Genomic DNA, 18,446 nt, shown 5'->3' on the forward strand with positions numbered 1-18,446 from the left:
TGCTACCGCTATGCGCGGGAGGATGCGCAATGGTCGAGGAGGTTGCGCAGTAGCTGGGTAGCCTGCGCATCAGCTCTACACTTATCTACACAAGATTCGCACTGACGATTTACGTCGAGCGGTGGCCGAGTCGTCTAAAGACGTCAGATGCGTCCGCTTTGATCACAGTGTGGGTTCGATCCCCGACTTATGGAATCTTAATTATTACCTGACTATCATTGTTCATTGTTTTACTGCAATATTTCATGAAGCAGTCATTCCAAAACGCGTCCTTTTAATTTTAAAGTAATTTTAAGTAAAGACTAAAATTAAAGTATATCTCATATCGTATTTTTTTAGGGGAAAAATAAAACTAACACTGATAGGAGGGTAAAAATAGGGCCGCGAAGCGGCCTATTGATGGCGCGGGGCGCCTTCAGGGGGTTGGGCCGCGTAGCGGCCAGGGTGCGTAGCCCCCTAGTACTCGAATATCGCGCCGACGTTTCTCATGATTCAGTATCATACGTGCAATGAGCCGCTCTGTCTTACCCTTATGTACCGCTGATAAGATTGTGCAACTTTGTGCGCGCTTCTCTCACAATCAACAATTGAATTTTAAGTTCGCACGTGAAAAAACATTCCCCAAAAACCACTGAAACCTCAAGGAATTTGTAAATAAAAATAAATTGAACCACATTTTGCAATGAGGAGGCAATATGAGTAGCTCATTTTAGTATTAATACGAAGGGGTACAGGTATACCCCCTGACCGCTCCGCAGTTCAAATGGGGAAAAAATCGATAATCGATCATTCATCTCACCACAAGATCGCTCCATGGTCTCTATGTCTTCTTTGTCCATTGCTTTGTCTTTCAATTTCAATAATCAGCCCGCTGAGTGATACGAGCACGGGAATGAATCCACCCCTCCTCCAGGAAGTGGATTTCACTCCGCATCCCCATCACTCGGTTCTTGCGGCAGCCAAATACTATTTCGAACAATATTGGATGCAGTGTTCGAAACTCATCTTGAAGTTTCAGGAGCCATGTGGCCCATCAAGCTCGATTTTTAGGGGTCATTGAAGATCTTTTAGGGGCCAAATTGAAGTTTTGCGTATGTATCACGGCGCATTTAGTGACAATTTAGACGTAAGATGTTTTAGTTACAGAACTAGTAGCTGTTACTCGGGGTAAATTTTGAAAAATCACCAAACAGGAAACCTAGGATTTTTTTTTTTTTTTTGGGGGGGGGGGGGGAGAAGCAATTTTTAGGGGCCACGATGGCGCAAAGCCTTCATTTTTAGACGCCATGTCCGATTTCTTAGGCGCATTTGGCACGTTGGCGCCTGTGAATTTCGAACACTGCGGATGGATTCCATTTATTTCACGTCACTCCATCAGACGCTACGGCGAAACCGCGATTCCATGAAACGAGCAGCGAAACCAGAGACAAGAGACCCTCCACTAGTATCTTGGCCATTGTGGAAGCTTTTACTTTCGGGACTTCAGCATTCTACTGTTGACTTACCTACATGGTTGATGTTTAACAACGTGTCGGCAGTTTCGTTTCGCAAACAAGTCGAAAATGGTCGAAGTTTGCGAAACTTGTTTGGCTCATGACGTCACCCGAAGCTCATCATTGACCATGTAGGTAGGTCAACAGCCGAAATTGAGGTGATGACTGTTGCTCCCTAATAATTGTCCATAAGGAACTGTTGAATCCCCGAAAGTAAAATCTTCCACCTGTCGCTAGGAGGCCAGTGGAGGGTCTCTTGTCTCTGAGCGAAACCATCCCGATCTCCGAGTTCCGCGCCCAAAATCGCCGTTGATGAAACGACCAAGACCAACAATGCGGCCGTCGCGGACGGTGCGGTGGAGCGTGGACGAAGGAGGTGGCGGAATGGAGTGTCGCCCGGTGGCCGTCGCGACGCTGCCGCCGTCCAAGTCGATTAGGTTTCGTAATCCGAACTTGTTTGTTCCCAAAGTTGCGAGCCCTGCGTTGCCAGTAACAATGCGTGGGTCGGCGCCTTCTGAAACCTGTCGTGGTGGTCGGATCCTCTTCGCGACGCGGCAACACCTTGGTTAAGCTCAATTATTACCTGCTTTCGAATTTTTGGGTCTCGTCGCGGCAGTGCGTCACCGCGCCGGCCGGCCGGCCGGCCGGTCGGCGCGCGGTGCAACAAGCGCCGCCGCGCCGCGCGCCGCTTGGCGCTGCTGATGGTGTTAATAGATTAATTGGATTGCATTTTGCAACAAGGAACCACTAGCATTGCAATGATACTAAGATTGTGCAACTTCATCCTTTGCAATGAAATTGCGGAAATTGTGAAAAACTATGAAATTTAGATGGTAATTTTTGTCTTAAATTTTCAGTTTTTAGCGAGTAAAATAGAAACTATCAAGGGATAATCGGGTTTTTCCTCCGAGACAAAAGAAGTTGCACGATCTTAGCAACATTGCAATGCTGGTGGTTCCTTTTTGCAAAATGCAATCCAATTGTTCTCTTACCAGTCATCTGATTTCAACATTAGAATTAATTATGGGCTGTTTAGAAGACATGCCGTCTGTTCCGAGCTCGGAGGCTGAAAGTTCTGGGTGCTGGAGACGTAGCTTCGACTGCTCTGAGTCCTACACCCGGAACTTTCGGCCTCTGAGCCCGGAATGCGGACGGTGTGTCTATATGTATAGCCCGTAAGTACGGATTCTACGGCCGGAGTTTTTTTTTTTTTTCAGCGAATGACTTCAATGGGTCTGTTGCATACTTCAGCCAGAGCAAATAGAAAAGTTAATTCTTTTTAAAAAAATGTCTCAAAAATTACGATGAGCGCGTCGGCAAAGTCTGAAGTACACACCCAACTTCACAATCTGCGTAAAAAAGTGCGTTTTTCTAAGCTTCCCGCTTCAAAAACGATACTTTGGCACAGGTGAACATCTCGTTAGAGGAGCTTCGCGCAACCCTCGCGCCTTGCGTACTAGGATGCTACGGAATATTCAACATGGCTGACGCCAACCCGCCGAAATACACGTGACGATATGTAATTTTATCAACCGGCGTGTTTATTTTTACATTTTCATTGCGTTGACAAAGATCACGATGCTTCCTCACGATTTGCGCGTGGAAGTTTCAGCCATGTTGAATATTGTGTAGCGTCTTAGTGTACAAGGGTTGTATAGAACGTTCCCTTCCACCAAATTTTCACCTGTGTCGCAGTATCCATCGTTTTACTAGCAGGAAGCTTTGGAAAAAATCGCTAATGGAGATGTTGCATGTGTGAGGAATTTGCGGTTTGACTATTGTTTCTCATGTAAAAGTTCGCGAGAAGCACGATGGTGCCACTGGTTTTCTCTGAAATCAACTCTCAAGTTCAAAAATAGCTCTCTAGTTGAGGCCAAAATGGAGGGGATATCCCACGCTATCCTGAGAGTCCACGTCTACGTCAAGACAAACTCTCCATGCGAAGATAGGGAGCAGCCGTGTCTTCAGTTTTAAAGTCCCCAAATAAAGTGGCAGCCCTGTCAATGTATTTGCTCCCTATCTTTGCACGAAGAGTTTGTCTTGATGTAGAGGTGGACTCTGAGGAAAGCGTGGGATATCCCCTACATTTTGGCCTCTACTTGAGAGCTTTTTTTGAGCTTGGGATTTGATTTCAGAGAAAACCATTGGCACAGTCGTGTTTCTCGCGAACTTTTCCATAAGAATCAATAGTCAAATCGCAAATTCCTCCCGCATGCAACATCTCCATTAGCGATCCTCGGCAAGTTGCAAGTGGCTTTCGCGTTGTATTTCCAAATCGCAGTAATTAGCATCCGCATAGTGAAGACAGTATCGATGAGGAATAGTAAGATCTCGACATGAATGAAGCGCCTTCATTTTCGCCTGATACAAATACTTCACGCGTTGCCATGCTGTTGGTTTAGTTGCCTTTCCGGACCAAATCCTGTACAGGTCACTTTTTTCACCAAGCGCTCACACACCTCACCAAATGGATTGCATTTTGCAACAAGGGACCAGGAGCATTGCAGTGTAGCAAAGATTGTGCAAATTCTTTTGCCTTGGGAGAAAAACCCGATTATCCATTCACAGCTCCTTCCTCACTCGCTAAAAATTGTAAATATAAGACAAAAACTACCATGTAAATCTCATATTTTTTCATGATTTCAGTAATTTTATTGGAAAGGATGAAAATGCACAATCTTAGCATCATTGCACTGCTTCTGGTTCCCTTTTGCAAAATGCAATCCAAATGTCACAATTTTCTCATATTGAGTACTCTCTATTTACGTATTGATATTAGAATCTTATGTTTTTCTACTCATTACCATTGGCCTCATTACTAATTGGCGATCTTTAACTTCCTGCAACACATCATACTCGCACACACACAGGACAAAATGTAGGAATGAAGTATTTGAGTACTTGGGGGGATAACGTACTTTTTGCCGGAGCACAGTGGTATTGAGACCAGGGGTGCAAAACCTTCCAGGCTTCCACATTTTATTCATCCGTTTTCCACAAAATTTCTCACCAATCTCTAGAATGTTGACCTTTTCCATCTGTTTTCCTTTGATTTTGACTTTTGACCCTTCAAAATGTTCCCTCCTTACACATTTTCGTGAACTTTTCCACATTTTCGCGCGCCTGGGCGGGCACGTGATCGAAAATTTTCTGCACCCCTGATTGAGACACCCCCCCCCCCCCCCCCCCAATCGAGCGTCGTCCTTTGCCGTTCGTGGACCGTGCAATCCTGCGTGCGTCGGTAGTTACAGTAAGCCGAGCAATTACAAGGACCTCAGTCATTCAGCTCAGAGAAAACCTAGTTATCCGGAAAAATCGGTGAAATTCTCCTCTCGTTTCAACTCTCTATCCCCATGATTTCACGATCATTTGAAGATTTGCAGTTTAAGTTTGGCAAGGCTGCAGTGCATGGAGGGGGAGGGGGGCGAGGGGGGTCGTTGCGTAACCATGGGGACGAATGGGCTCAACGGAATTGAAGTTTCCGCACTTCGGCAGGTGTAGTTTACGTAACCCCCGGCGAGAAAAATGATACTTTTTCTCGCTTTTCGTAGAATTACAGGCACACGGAGGTCGTGCTGATAATTCTGACGGTGACTCCAAGAATAGTCCGAAAGATTGTGATTCCGATTTCAACTATGCACGGTTTTTGATCTCTGATTTTATATATTTATAGGAAACCCTCATGGGGATAGTACGGAGGTTCTGGGATCTATTTCTAATTAGATCTGGGTCAGTTGGTCCCCGTGTTCGAAACTAACCTTTGAGTTTTAGGAGCCATGTGGCGCACCAAGCCCGATTTTTAGGCGCCATTAAAGATTTTTAGGGGCCAAATTGACCTTTTTCCTACATATGACGGCGCATTCAGTGAAAATATAGACGCAAGATGTTTTCGTAACAAAACTAGTAAGTAGTTGTAACTTGGGGAAGACAAAAGCACAAATGATGAAATCGTGGAGAATAGAAAAAGCTTTCACTTGTGGTGCTGAAAATTTCGAATAATCACCTAATATGAAAATTCAGATTTTTAGGGGGCAATATGGGCCACGTTGGCGCAGAGCCTTCATATTTTAGGCGCCATGTCCAATTTTTAGGCGCATTTGGCGCGTTGGCGCCTGTGAGTTTCGAACACTGGTTGGTCCTTCCTCCGTACATAACATTTTTTGGGACCTTTTCTGTCGTCGCTCCTCCTTGTTCAGGAATTGGCGATTTTGTACTATTTGAGAAATTAACTATATCGTACTATTTGAAGAATTGGCAATTTTGTACTATTTGATCTTAAGTATACTTAGGACGAGACTTGACTGCACTTTTGTAAGTCCGAAGTAGCGCCTCTGATTAACCAGCGGTACTATTCGGACTCGAAAAATTTGGTCTTATTTGCTTGTACCGTGGTGCATTTTACTGAACTATCATAATGAAGCGTCCAAACTTCGTTTAAAATCTGATTTTGAACGTTGCATAAAAAATTCTCGTTTTTATCAGATATGTTTTGCAGTAATGTTAGAATCAAGTGCTGCAGTGTGTAGATAATAACCGTCAAAAGTTGACCTAACAACTACCCTCTCCTTCTAGGGCAACCGCCATTTTTTAGCCCCAATCAATCAACCTCTACGGGGTTCATTCTCCACTCTCTCTCCATCAAGATACTGTCTTTACATGTACCATCCAAAAAGATTGACCTGCTCAGCAAAAACGGGCGCAAGTGTTGGGTGTTGGGCAAACGGGGAAAAGTCCGAGAATTTTAAGAAGACCGAAAAAATACAGAAAATATTTATCACGGTCAGGGAATTAATGTTTTGATCAGAAGTCACGCAGCGCGGCTATCTGATCAAATTGTTGTCCCATAAATTGTAACATGGATTTCATCTGTACTAATTTGTATTAAGGAATTATGGTACATCGACGGAGTATGGGATTTTCCTCATTAGTAGCAGGAAAATATGTGAAAAAATAAGGAAATTTTGGAATATGTGTAGCGACTGATTTTGTTTTTTGCCTTTTTCTTAAAGCCAGACTAGACGCAGCCCACATTTCAGGAGGAAAAATCCAGAAGAAAATCCACTAATATACTTACCAGACTTAATCGAGTCACAGATTCGTCATAGCACGTGGAAAATCATATCTGCGCGTGTATTTAGGCTTGTGTTGTTGCAGATAGTACCCATCGCATTTTATTTTTTTGAAAGACAAATGGTCATTGTTTTCGCGCCAAGTCTGTGCGATTCGTCAGGATTGTTTCGTGAAAATTTCGCTCTTAAACGTCAAAATGAATTTTCCCAAAGGCAGAAGGGAAAAAAAACTAAACAAAGGATGACTCATTAGAGTGGGTTAGAGGCAACTCTACATGCCCTGCTCAGATACCTAATTTTTTTGCGATTTCGAGGACCGGCAACGTTGTAGTAAATGTAAATGATGCATTACTTGGAAAATTGACAATGTCGCGATGAAAATCGATAATAGTTTGCCTCGTCGGCTCAATTGGCAAAATCAGCAGTGCTAGAATTAAGTTAAGGTGAAGGAGAAATAAAGCTCCAGTTACAGTGTTGCATGCGACGGACACCAAACGAATTTCATTATAACGCTTGGATGCAACTATTCGAGCCCCATGGATGTGCGTGTTGTATCCGCATGAAATTGAAGGCGTTTTGACTTTTCAGACACTAACCGTCTCACCAGCGACCGTTAGAGGAGTCGGACAAAGTGTGGAAACATGAAAAGCTCATATCGATTATAATACAGAACGTAGAGGTTTCAGAGGCGGTCTCATTGATTTTTTCGTAAAATTGTCTTCAAGGAGTACCCCTATGCGATTTGAAATGCGGAGAAATTTACGTCGAAATTTGCAGTTTTGTTCAAAAATGTCATATTCAACCTCGTTGAAAGGCTCGCTTCATTAATTGGCAGGCTTTACTGCGAGGATCTAAAATGACAAGAGTGTTTTAATACCTCATTTTGGCTCCGAAGACATCCATAGGCATGAATAGTTGCTGTAAAAATTATGCTCAGCACATCGCGATATCAAAACTGAAGCACAATGGAGATGTTGCATGTGTGAGGAATTTGCGATTTGACTGTTGATTCTCATGTAAAAGTTCGCGAGAAACACGATGGTGCCACTGGTTTTCTCTGAAATCAACTCCCAAGCTCAAAAAAAGCTCTCAAGTTGAGGCCAAAATGGAGGGGATATCCCACGCTATCCTGAGAGTCCACCTCTACATCAAAACAAACTCTCCATGCAAAGATAGGGAGCAAATACATTAGCAGGGTTGCCGAGTTTTCAGTTTGGGAGTCCCAAACTGAAAATGGCAGCCTTGTCAATGTATTTGCTCCCTATCTTTGCATGGAGAGTTTGTCTTGATGTAGAGGTGGACTCTCAGGATAGCGTGGGATATCCCCTACATTTTGGCCCCGACTTGAGAGCTTTTTTTGAGCTTGGGAGTTGATTCCAGAGAAAACCAGTGGTACCATCGTGTTTCTCGCGAACTTTTGCACAAGAATCAACAGTCAAATTGCAAATTGCTCACACATGCAACATCTCCATTGTCCGCTGTAACTATTTGTGCACAGGAGATATTTTTTTAGAGTAAACGAAGAGTTGAAAGCGCTCTGCAATTTTGGATCCCCGCAGTAAAGCTTGTCGTTGGCGCCTCGCCGCGGATGAAGCGGTGAATGTCTGGACAGTCAGAGCGCCTTCAAGTCTGTGTTTATGCAACACGGACATCCACGGTGCTCGAATAGTTGCATCTAGAGTTCTAATGAAAGTTCGTCGCGTTCGACAATAAGTAGTAAGGTCGCTCTCCTTGTTATTCTTAGAGTGTCACTCAATTCCAGCGTCTCCCATTGTGCCGATGGAGTTACTATTACTATTGCCTGTTCGAAAACGAAACCCTTCTTATAATTTTGGAAAATCTAGGACTTTTAAAGGCTCGAATATGATCGCATTTGGCGAACATTGAGACGCATCGCTTCATTTGGGGAAGAATAAATAGACCGAGTTTAACAGAAAGGAACCAAGCTACATCAGCTATTGCCAAGTTTAACTGGGCAATTAAATTTTTTACGAGAGAACGTTTGTTCGGATTTCTTTGAAAATTTTAAGGAATTTGCTTCGCACCATGGAGAATTTTCACTGAAATTCGCACGAAAATCCGCACAGCCGTTTTCACGTTAGAAAATTAAACTGCCCAATTAAATTTGGCAATAACTGATGTGGCTTGGTTCTTTTCTGTTTAACGCGGTCCAAATGTTAGAATCGGCCTACTAAGTATCCAGATCTCACTGGTGCAAGAAATTGCTTATTTTTTGAAATATATATTTATACTACCAAAGCAGCTGAGACGGGATTTTTAGCCAAGATTAAAACCTTCTCAGGCATTATATTTTTTGAGGAGTGCACTACTATGAGAATATTTTCAAGTATAATTTCTTCTAGTAAAAACGTGTAAAAATAGTTTAAGCTTATGTGGATCGTGTGTGGTGTTGATAGCGGGAATTTTGAAATATCCCAACTAAGATTCAGTTTGAAGTCGGATTTTGACTTTTGAAATATTACAACATTGATAAAGTTTTCGACGAGCAAGCAATTTCTAAACTTAGTTTTATCATTGAATTGCAGGAACTTTGAAATACCGCAGCCATTCAAATGCATCTGTAATTAATTAGTGATAGCGGCAATTTTACAGCTCTCCAAACGAGGCGTAGTTTTAAGTAGGGAGATCAGAAAGTGTGAAAGAACGTAACTTTTTTCGTGTCCACTTTAAATTAGAGCGTCTAATTTCAAGTGGACACGAAAATTCTCACTTAAAATTACTAACAACCGTATCTCACTTCTAAATAAGCTCTTTTCCAACATCGTTTTGCCATCGTATCGTTCGTAAGGCCTAAAGAAAACTTTGAAAACGACTGCTGAGCTTTTTTGTGAATTTCTAAGTTTTTGAGGTTCTCGAATACCTCTGCTGTTTTTTTAGCGATTAAGTTACAGAAATCTAGGATTAAGTCTGATTCGATAACTCATGTAATGAGAAAGACACATCTTCAGAATAGTCTTCAAAATAAAGCAGTAGCTGGCACATAGAAAATTCAACATCTTTCAAGAAGATACTATTCAGGCTAAATTTGAGGGTCTGCATTAACGAAACTAATTATTTAGCCGGGTCATCGAATCCCGCTAGTAAGACAAATTGCAATGAAGATAGGTCTGAAAGCCAAAGATGACCATTTTTCATAGTTTTTTTCGAATTGAATATTTTCTCTGGTCACAGAGAAAGCTCTCCTTAATTTGGATATACTTTTAGTAATACAAAACAAGTCAACGTAAAACTCAATTGTATATTTTCTTACATGCTCTGGTCGAAAAGCGACTTTCAACTTTAAAAAGACTATGTAAAAAAATAATGTTGCATTTTCATCAGACAACATTTAAGCCTCGAACGAGCACATTTCAGGGCTCTAACCAGTTTAAATCTCTAAACAATGCACGAAGTCTATATTCTCCGAGGTGTCATTCCTCTAATAATTTATTGTTCTATTTCTGAGCCCGCCAGGCTACTCGAACCGTTTGCGCCCAAGTATCAACGCATTCAACCCAGCGGTTATGTAACTCTATTGGCCCCCTGACTCAAATGTGACACCTTGGGAAGTTACATCCTTTTATCTAACTTATGGACTCAAGTGTCGCTTCAGCACCTGCCTGTTTCCTAGGCCCGGTGTCAGTGGCTGCTTTTAGACACAAACTAATGAGAGTCAATGCGGAAAAATTGAATGCGGAGGGGACTTGAAGAGCTCGTGGAAAAATGTGACCAAGTTACTCATATTTATTGAAATTCCGAGTAGACTCTGCCCAGGGATGTTGAAAGTTCTTACCCTCTCCGTTTGTTTCAACTGACCTTTTCTGGAAGCTTTTCTTCATTTTAGGGTTTTTTACCTTGCTACAAAAGATTACACGTTAAATTGTATCATTCGTATTCAATTTTTTAAGTTGAGTTGGTCTGGGTAACGCGCAATTTTCACGTTGACTTGAACAGGCTCTCCTATTTGCAAAGCTCCCAATCGTGAACATATTTGCCTGTACGGTAGAAAATGTATTAAAAAATTGAATGATGACCACCTTTCTCATGGAAGATAAATTTTAGCGGGGAGCAAGAGAGGGGGGGCAACTAAACTAAAAAACAAAATAAATATATTCATGTTTAATTAATTTACGTACCGATCTAATCTAGACTTAGGATCAACGCTTACAATTAACCAAAGTTAAGGAGACTTATTTGCTCTCTCACCTTCCCGTTATTTCTCTCTCTCACCCTCTTTTCTCCTCTTATCTTCCTCTTTTTCTGGCATGAGGGGGTGGGGAAGGAGGAGGCTTCAAGTTCCCTCTCTTCCCCCATTTTCGTCTCTGCCTGCCGTCGTAATCATAAAATTACTTATGTAAGCCCCTCTGAGAGGCTGTTCAGAAAATTCGTCAGAGATGGAAATTTTTTCAAGGTATGCCGCCATTGGCGGACCAAGACGGGCACGTCCATTTTGGGAGGAGCCAAAAGCGGTTCAGCAAGTGTCAGGATCTGGTCAGTGCGAGAACAAATGTATATGTATATACATTGCTGCAATGTGGTACTATATATGGGAAGGAAGCCAGCCAATGGGAAGTTAGCTCCTTGCACGCAAAACGAAGTGGATCCCATGGTCCATCGGGCAAAAAATAAAACCAAAAATTTGAATATAATTTTTTTTTCCTTTTCTTGGTCAGCTGACGATACCCAATTTGGGGTCAAGTATGCCTTAGACTTTGTCTTACTGAGTTCTTATGACAACGGGTTATCTGTAAATGTACAAGAATTTAAATCCATCAGCATCGTTTTTCAAGTAAAAATAAAATTTGTATTCTTCTGACTGTATGACCTTTATTTGGACCGCGTGTATCAGAAAGGAACCAAGCCACATTAGCTATTGCCAAATTTAATTGGGCAATTTGATTTTATACATGAAAACGGGTTTGCAGATTTTTGTGCGAATTTCAGTCAAGTTTCTCCATAGTACGAAGCAAATTCCTTCAAAATTTCACAGGAAGCCGTACAAACATTCTCTCGTAAAAAAATTAAATTGCTCAGTTAAATGGCAATAGCTGATGTGGCTTGGTTCCTTTCTGTCAAACGCGGTCCATTTGTCGTTAAATATTTTCCAAATAAAAGTTAGATTGTACCCGAGAGTCTTGACAGCCGGGACCGTAATGGAGATGTTGCATAAGTGAAGGATTTGCGATTTGACCATTGATTCTTATGTAAAATTTCGCGAGAAACACGATGGTGCCACTGGTTTTCTCTGAAATCATCTCCCAAACTCAAAAAAAGCTCTCGAAGTGAGGCCAAAATGGAGGGGATATCCCGCCCTACCCTGAGAGTCCACCTCTACATCAAAACAAACTCTCCATGCAAAGATAGGGAGCAAATATATTAGCAGTGATGCCGTGTTTTCAGTTTTGGAGTCCCCAAAGAAAATGGCAACCCTGCCAATGTATTTGCTCCCTATCTTTGCATGGAGAGTTTGTCTTGATGTAGAGGTGGACTCTCAGGGTAGGGTGGGATATCCCCTCCATTTTGGCCTCAACTTGAGAGCTTTTTTTGAGCATGGGAGTTGATTTCAGAGAAAACCAGTGGCACTATCGTGTTTCTCGCGAACTTTTATATTAGAATCAATGGTCAAATCGCAAATCCCTCACACATTCAACATCTCCATTCTCGATGCCAGTTGCTAAAATTCGGGAAAACGGCCGAAACATAGGTCCTCTGTTCCAAGAATGCGGCCGGCAGGACTCATAATCTTGACTCCATTAGCTTTAAAGCTTTTCAAATTTTTCTTAAACAAATTTTTAACGTGTTTTTGGAACTTGCCGACCGAATCGGGAATGACATTTCCGTATTCATTGGAGGAGAGCGGCGGCTCCTCGTCTAACGTTAAACCATTTTAGCCCTATTCAAGATGGGTTGACTTGTAAACCTAATAAGAATATCAGCTGCCAATTTTAGTCAACATTTTGCGTGGAAAATTCTCGTAATGTCGCCCTTTCTCTCATGTTGCGTTGTGTTAGAGACCGTAACAACACAATTTCCACCATAATTGCGATCATTATTAACTCGACTTTCACAGGCATTCCAGCCGTCAAGATTTTTTCACGGGCAGCAACATGCATCATCTCATCTCCTCTGTCCCTTTGTTGACCGTTGAGCTAAATATGAGGGGCTTGGAGGACAAGGCGCTTAAGTGTAGTTTTTGAAAAATTCAGATATCAATGATTTCAAGCCAAACTAAATTTAATGCATATTCTGTGAAAAATTCGCTCCCAAATTCCAATTTTTAAGCATCAAAAAGTCAGTTTGAACTTTCTTTCCGCTATAAGGAACCGTGTAATTTTAAAACTTCAAACACGTATTTCTCAAAATAGCAAAAACTGCACTTATGCGTTTTGTACTCCAAACCCCGCATATGTTGTAGTGAATCTAACTCCCCAAAGCACGGTTTGTTTACCAAACAAATCGCTCAGCTATTTTAGGGTGGATATTCAGCTTTTGGTCTATGCATTCTGGGTATAATTGATGTACTCAAATTTTAACCATTTGGTAGATTATTCAAGGAAAATTAAACTTTCAGTCCGTTTATATCAATCATTTTAAATTGTTCGCGCCGAAAATTATCTGCAAAAATCTTCTAACGAATTCAAGAGTATTGTTTCCATTTTGCAACCGATTTCAACGTATCGATATCGATGATTAATTGGAAACAGTACTTTAGACTTCGTGTACAGACTTAGGAAGATGATTTTTGGCACTAACGCTCTTAATGATTGACTGAAATTTCGATTTACCCCAAACAATCCATTTAAAAGTTAAAAATTTTAAATATGCCGATTTTACTCAGAAGCATCGCTCAAAAGCTAAAGCTCCACCTTAAAGGTTTGGTGGAGGAGTCTCGGAAGGCTGTCGAAGACATGTAATCCCTGTTACGACCCCAACATTGAGAGCTTTTGTCGAGTTTCAGGGTGAATATCGGACACTATCTCGCGACACTATTGTAGCCCCTCGAGATTTAATGTAAGCCTGGATGAAAAGCGTATCGTTATACCCAGGCCCGTCCAGAAAGTCTATTTTTTGCGGTACCCACACTGAGTGCACCTGGCAGGATGTGAAAAAATTGAATCGGTAGGTACCAAAATCTATTACGCCTATTTTACGCCGAGCCCTGGCACGCAAGCATTTTTACGGACTGAAGGGGTCACGAAAAAATTCTCTTGATAGGTTTTAACGTAGAGCCGTTCAAAAATTAGCGACGCGTCCTCTGGTTCAGCACAGTGGCGTGGCATGAATTGCGATGGATCGATTGTTATGCCATATAAACCTATGGAAAAGGATCGATAAAAAGGGTGTTCGCAGCGAACACCTTAATAATCGATTCTTTGCCATAGGTTTAAATGGCAGAACAATCGATATATCGCAATTCACGCCACGCCACTGGTTCAGCACGAACGTTATGTAACGTAAACCGATTGCCGGTATACATGTGAGTCACGATTTCGACTCCTTTGAACTAGCGTATCTGCCTGAAAGATCCTTCGGTACTTACGCGTTTCTTTAATCTAACCGTTCGGTTAATGGTAATCGTCGGGCAAGGATACGACTGTTCGCAACCCCCCCCCCCCCCCCCCCCCCCCTGCCGTACCGAAGACGCGGGATTCTTGACCCGCCTAAATCCAGACCCCCGACGACACCCCTCCCCCCCTCCAAACAAAGTAACGCCGGTAATTATTACGTAACCCCCGACTTCAACCCAGATGGCGATTCCTACAATTTGCATTACCGTTTTCCCTCGATTGAAATCCATCATAAATATCGATTTCAGAATCGATTGTTATGCATGAACCTCGGCTCGGATTTTTGGATCGAGTTTTCAACCATCGAGCTCCATAATCCGATCTCGATCGCTCGTTTCTGGAAATTTCTGGGGACCAGTCGGGAGGTAGTCGAACCTAAGGTCTACGTGCACATTTGCACGTAGCCACCTGCGGGTTGATTATTATAATTTTATAGCCTCTCCGTCAGATGGGCTCCTTCGACTAAGGGCTGCCTTGAAATGATAGGTAATTGTTGATAGGTTGACAAGTTCTTGAAAAGTCAGAGGAATCGCCTTTCCGTCGAATGGCTTCAATCTCAATCGATGGAAGATTGCCCCGTAGTGTTAGGTAGCTGTCGATAGGGTGACAAGTTCTTGAAAATTCAGAGTCAACCCGGAAAATGTAGGTTTTACCTACTCGACCGTGTGAAAGACTGGAAATTCCGCTATCAACCAAAGAAGTTTCATGTCCCTTCTATTCAAAGTATTTAAATACAGGGGTAAGATTCATAGAAGGGCTTCACTGAAGAAAAAATTTCTTGATGTATTATTTTCACTTAAAGCGTCGTTTCTTGTCGATAGGATTTGGTTTTTTGAGTTAAAGAAACATTGTTTTGCCATCGTTAAGTTTCAGTTAAAAAAGCGATTACAAATCAACGTATCTACAACTCAAAAAAACTGACTTTAAGTTAAATCCGCACGGATTTAACTTAAAAAAAAAAACCAAATTTTGTCGAGAAGATACGACGCTTTAAGTCAAAATACTATCTTGAAGGAATTTTTTTTCAGTTTTGATTCTATCAAAACTTGGGAAGTTCCTCTTGACAACTTATTTTTTTCATTCATAAACGGATGCATGTTTTATAAAGAAGTATTTCAGGGAATTTTCGTCAAGTCACAAGAAAGAAAGATAGAAACCTCTCAATGAAAAAGATAATAAATAAAAAAAAATTGAAAACGATTTAAAGAAATTGCGAACTGTTTTAAGTGACTCGACAATTGCTAATCACAATAGAAGTCTCTTCCACATCAAAAAGCTGCCCGCCATCGCTGTCATCAGAGCAAGATTTTGGAAGTAGAACAAAGCTCTCGAATACGATTATCATTCTAGACATTTTAGAAAATTCAGGAGATTTTGAGTCTGAAATCTAAACTTGTCAAGGAAAAGTCAGATTGTGAAATTCCACAAAACATGTTATCGCGGTCGATCATCTTACATTACGGTTGCATCATGAACTTTCGGCTTCAATCTCACGTTAGAGCATGGAGGGGGAGGGGCGGCTCGGTAAAAACATGTTACGCAACACAGATCTGCACATTATCAGTCAAACCATATTGCATGCACTTAGTTATTGTATTGATTCCTCCGTCATTTTAGCAGTGAAGTCAGGAAAAATGCATCAACAATTCTATCACGTCTGAATTTTGAGTTTGCGAAAAATCCTAACGTAAATGCAATTTGACGGGCGTGCGTTTTCCCCAAATTGTTACGTCGGGTATACTCCATAGAAATGTAGGGACTTAGAACAAAATGATGATCAAAAATTTGCAGGATGATAGAATGTATGTCCGCTGTGGTGCCTTTCTCCTTACCGCAGAGTCGAAGCTCCTTCAATTGGCCCAGTATGCAATTTTAGCTTCACGTAAGGACGATTAGTTGTATGCATGCCAACAATAGCAGTTTCGTCCGTTTTTGTCTGTTGAGTGAGATTGTCGGTTCTCTTTGGATCTGATATTATATAATAAGACCGTTATATAATCTTTTATTGGAATCTTGGCTCGAAAATCTGAAATATGATCATTGTAATTCAAATTAGATGCTTGATTCAAATTGAGCTATCCTCAAAACTCGACCAGTGTCAACATACACACTGTCTCGTCGCCGACAAGGCAGCCAGCGCCAGCCTAATTAGCACATTACCTTTAGATAAAGCGGCACTGGTACTTACGTACTGCTTGTGCAAAATGGCCCTCTCTCAGACGACTTATGACCATCAGATTTGTTTGCTATCGTTCGGATGATACGTAACAACACAAGCAAGCAAAAGTTGCCATATTTTGCAGCCTTGCATAAGATTAAGTAAATAAAATTTATGTTTCCATCTCTATTGGTAAACATCGACGATTCTCATCTTCTCGATGATTTCCAAGAGTTTCGCTGATGATCAATAATAATTTATGAAAAACGGAGGATTTGTCCGATGTCATTCTCGAAGTACCTAAACGTCTATTTTCTCATTATAATTTTTCTACATCAACGGCTGATGTCGAAAAAAAAACGTAGCTCCATTGCAACGTTTAAAAATCTCCAATTGTGTTACCTTTTAAAGGGGAAAAATTGCATGGGATCTTTACGGAGCCAAAGTTCCTTCAATCAGTAAAGTATGCAATTTCACCTGCACGTAAGTACGTTTAGTTGCGCGAACTCCGTTTATCTCTGTTTCGTCCGTTTTTGTCCCTTGAGTGAGATATTGATTCTCGGTTCCCATTCGGCCTAGAATTGAATATTAAATTATCGATTCACTCTGAAGTGTAAAAATAAATGTCACAAATCTTAACACGATGATTTTAAAAAATAAATAAGAGAAAAAAAATTCACCGAAAAAACCTGAACGGTGATGTAGGTACATTTAATCGCAATTATGTTAACCGGCGCAGATGCACTTTTTTCGACTTGAGCCATCGATATACTGCTCTCTTTGGTACTTAGTATAAGACAGAACTGCCACCGTATCAAATTGGTACCTACATGTGTTAATCCTAATACGTCTCACTTTAGCCGTTGAAAGAAAATAGTCAACGTTAATTTTAAACTTTACACACATCCTTATCTTGTTTGTGCTTATTTTTCCAGTGGGACACTGTCATCCAGAAACTGTTCGAGCAGCCTGCAACCAGTTCATGAAATTAACCGTCTGCAACGAACACCCATCAAATAAAATTGAGAACCGCCTAGACTATGAATACTGCCAAGAACTCCTAAGTACCTTGCCTGACAATTTTCAAGTCTGTCTTTTCACAAACTCTGGGTAAGCGCAAGTAGATATTAGATACATTTTACTGTTTCTCGACAATTCTTGATCTATGATTCCTCGGTATCTCGAAAATTGCAGGAAGTGTCGCTAAAATTTTTTGCCCAAAAATCGGGACTAGCAAGCATCTGTTCCATATTGGATCAAAATCAAATCGATGGACCAACTGCGAAACCTTGTATCTTCGTTTGCGACGTTGCAAACTTCTTCAATGCTTTATTTTCTTAATTTGGGAAGTTTTTCTTTATCGGGCGTTTTTTAATCGTAGTTTGGAACTGACCACTGTTGAGTAGAAACTTAATCAAAAAATTTCAAGGAGATTGGGATACAAAGGTATACTATACTACTCTATTTTTTCTTTGAAAAACTGTTCAACGAAATTTCTTGAAAATGTCCTTGATGTTTCTTCTCTGAATGCAGGATGTTTTATATACATTTCAATCTATAAAGTTGGCTCATTTCTCTTTAAAGAAAATATAATAAAACGAAAATTTTGAAACATTGCAGTAGAGATACGTGGTTTCGCACTTTTGCCATCAAATTTACCTAACACTTTAAGGGCTGATGAAGCATATCTTTTTTGAGCCTCCAGTGTATCCAAAATCTAATAGAACATAATCAGCAAATTAAGTGTTAAGTGACCACATCATTTCCAATAAAACTTCTCTGGCGTACCCCAGATGAAGATATTGAAAATTAGAGCTTATTTTCTTGCCTCACTATTCCAGGGTAGGTAAAATTTATTCGTGTAACAAATTTTCGTGTAATTTTTCAACTTCAAATGCTTCTTGCTCAAAAGCATATGTAGACATGAATGTATTTTCTTCGGGAAATACACTAAAATGTCACTTTACTCCTCCATTCATCATAGCCCTCAATCATCCAACCACTTCACCAGATGAAATCAGATGTGAAGCTCCATTGCTCTTGTTCCCTCTTTGAAATTTCAGATTTTCCCAATAATTGCGAATTTTGAATCTCAATCCATCAATGAGAAATCTAATTTCTCCGTATTAACCTTTAAAAATCAGAAAATCCTGAATCG

At 41.0% G+C, this 18,446-nt stretch overlaps 1 protein-coding gene across 4 annotated transcripts in view; it reads left to right on the forward strand.

The window, feature by feature from the left end:
* Positions 1-18,446, forward strand: part of LOC109036494 (5-phosphohydroxy-L-lysine phospho-lyase) — a 56,530-nt gene that overhangs the window by 21,978 nt on the left and 16,106 nt on the right. For all 4 annotated transcript variants that reach the window (XM_019050750.2, XM_019050751.2, XM_019050749.2 and 1 more), the window contains one exon: positions 17,224-17,398. In XM_019050750.2, the coding sequence (XP_018906295.2) occupies positions 17,224-17,398 (175 nt within the window). The remainder of the gene's footprint in view (positions 1-17,223; positions 17,399-18,446) is intronic.

The sequence above is a fragment of the Bemisia tabaci genome, chromosome 6, assembly GCF_918797505.1.
Source record: "Bemisia tabaci chromosome 6, PGI_BMITA_v3".
In the NCBI taxonomy this organism is placed as follows: Eukaryota; Metazoa; Arthropoda; class Insecta; order Hemiptera; family Aleyrodidae; genus Bemisia; species Bemisia tabaci.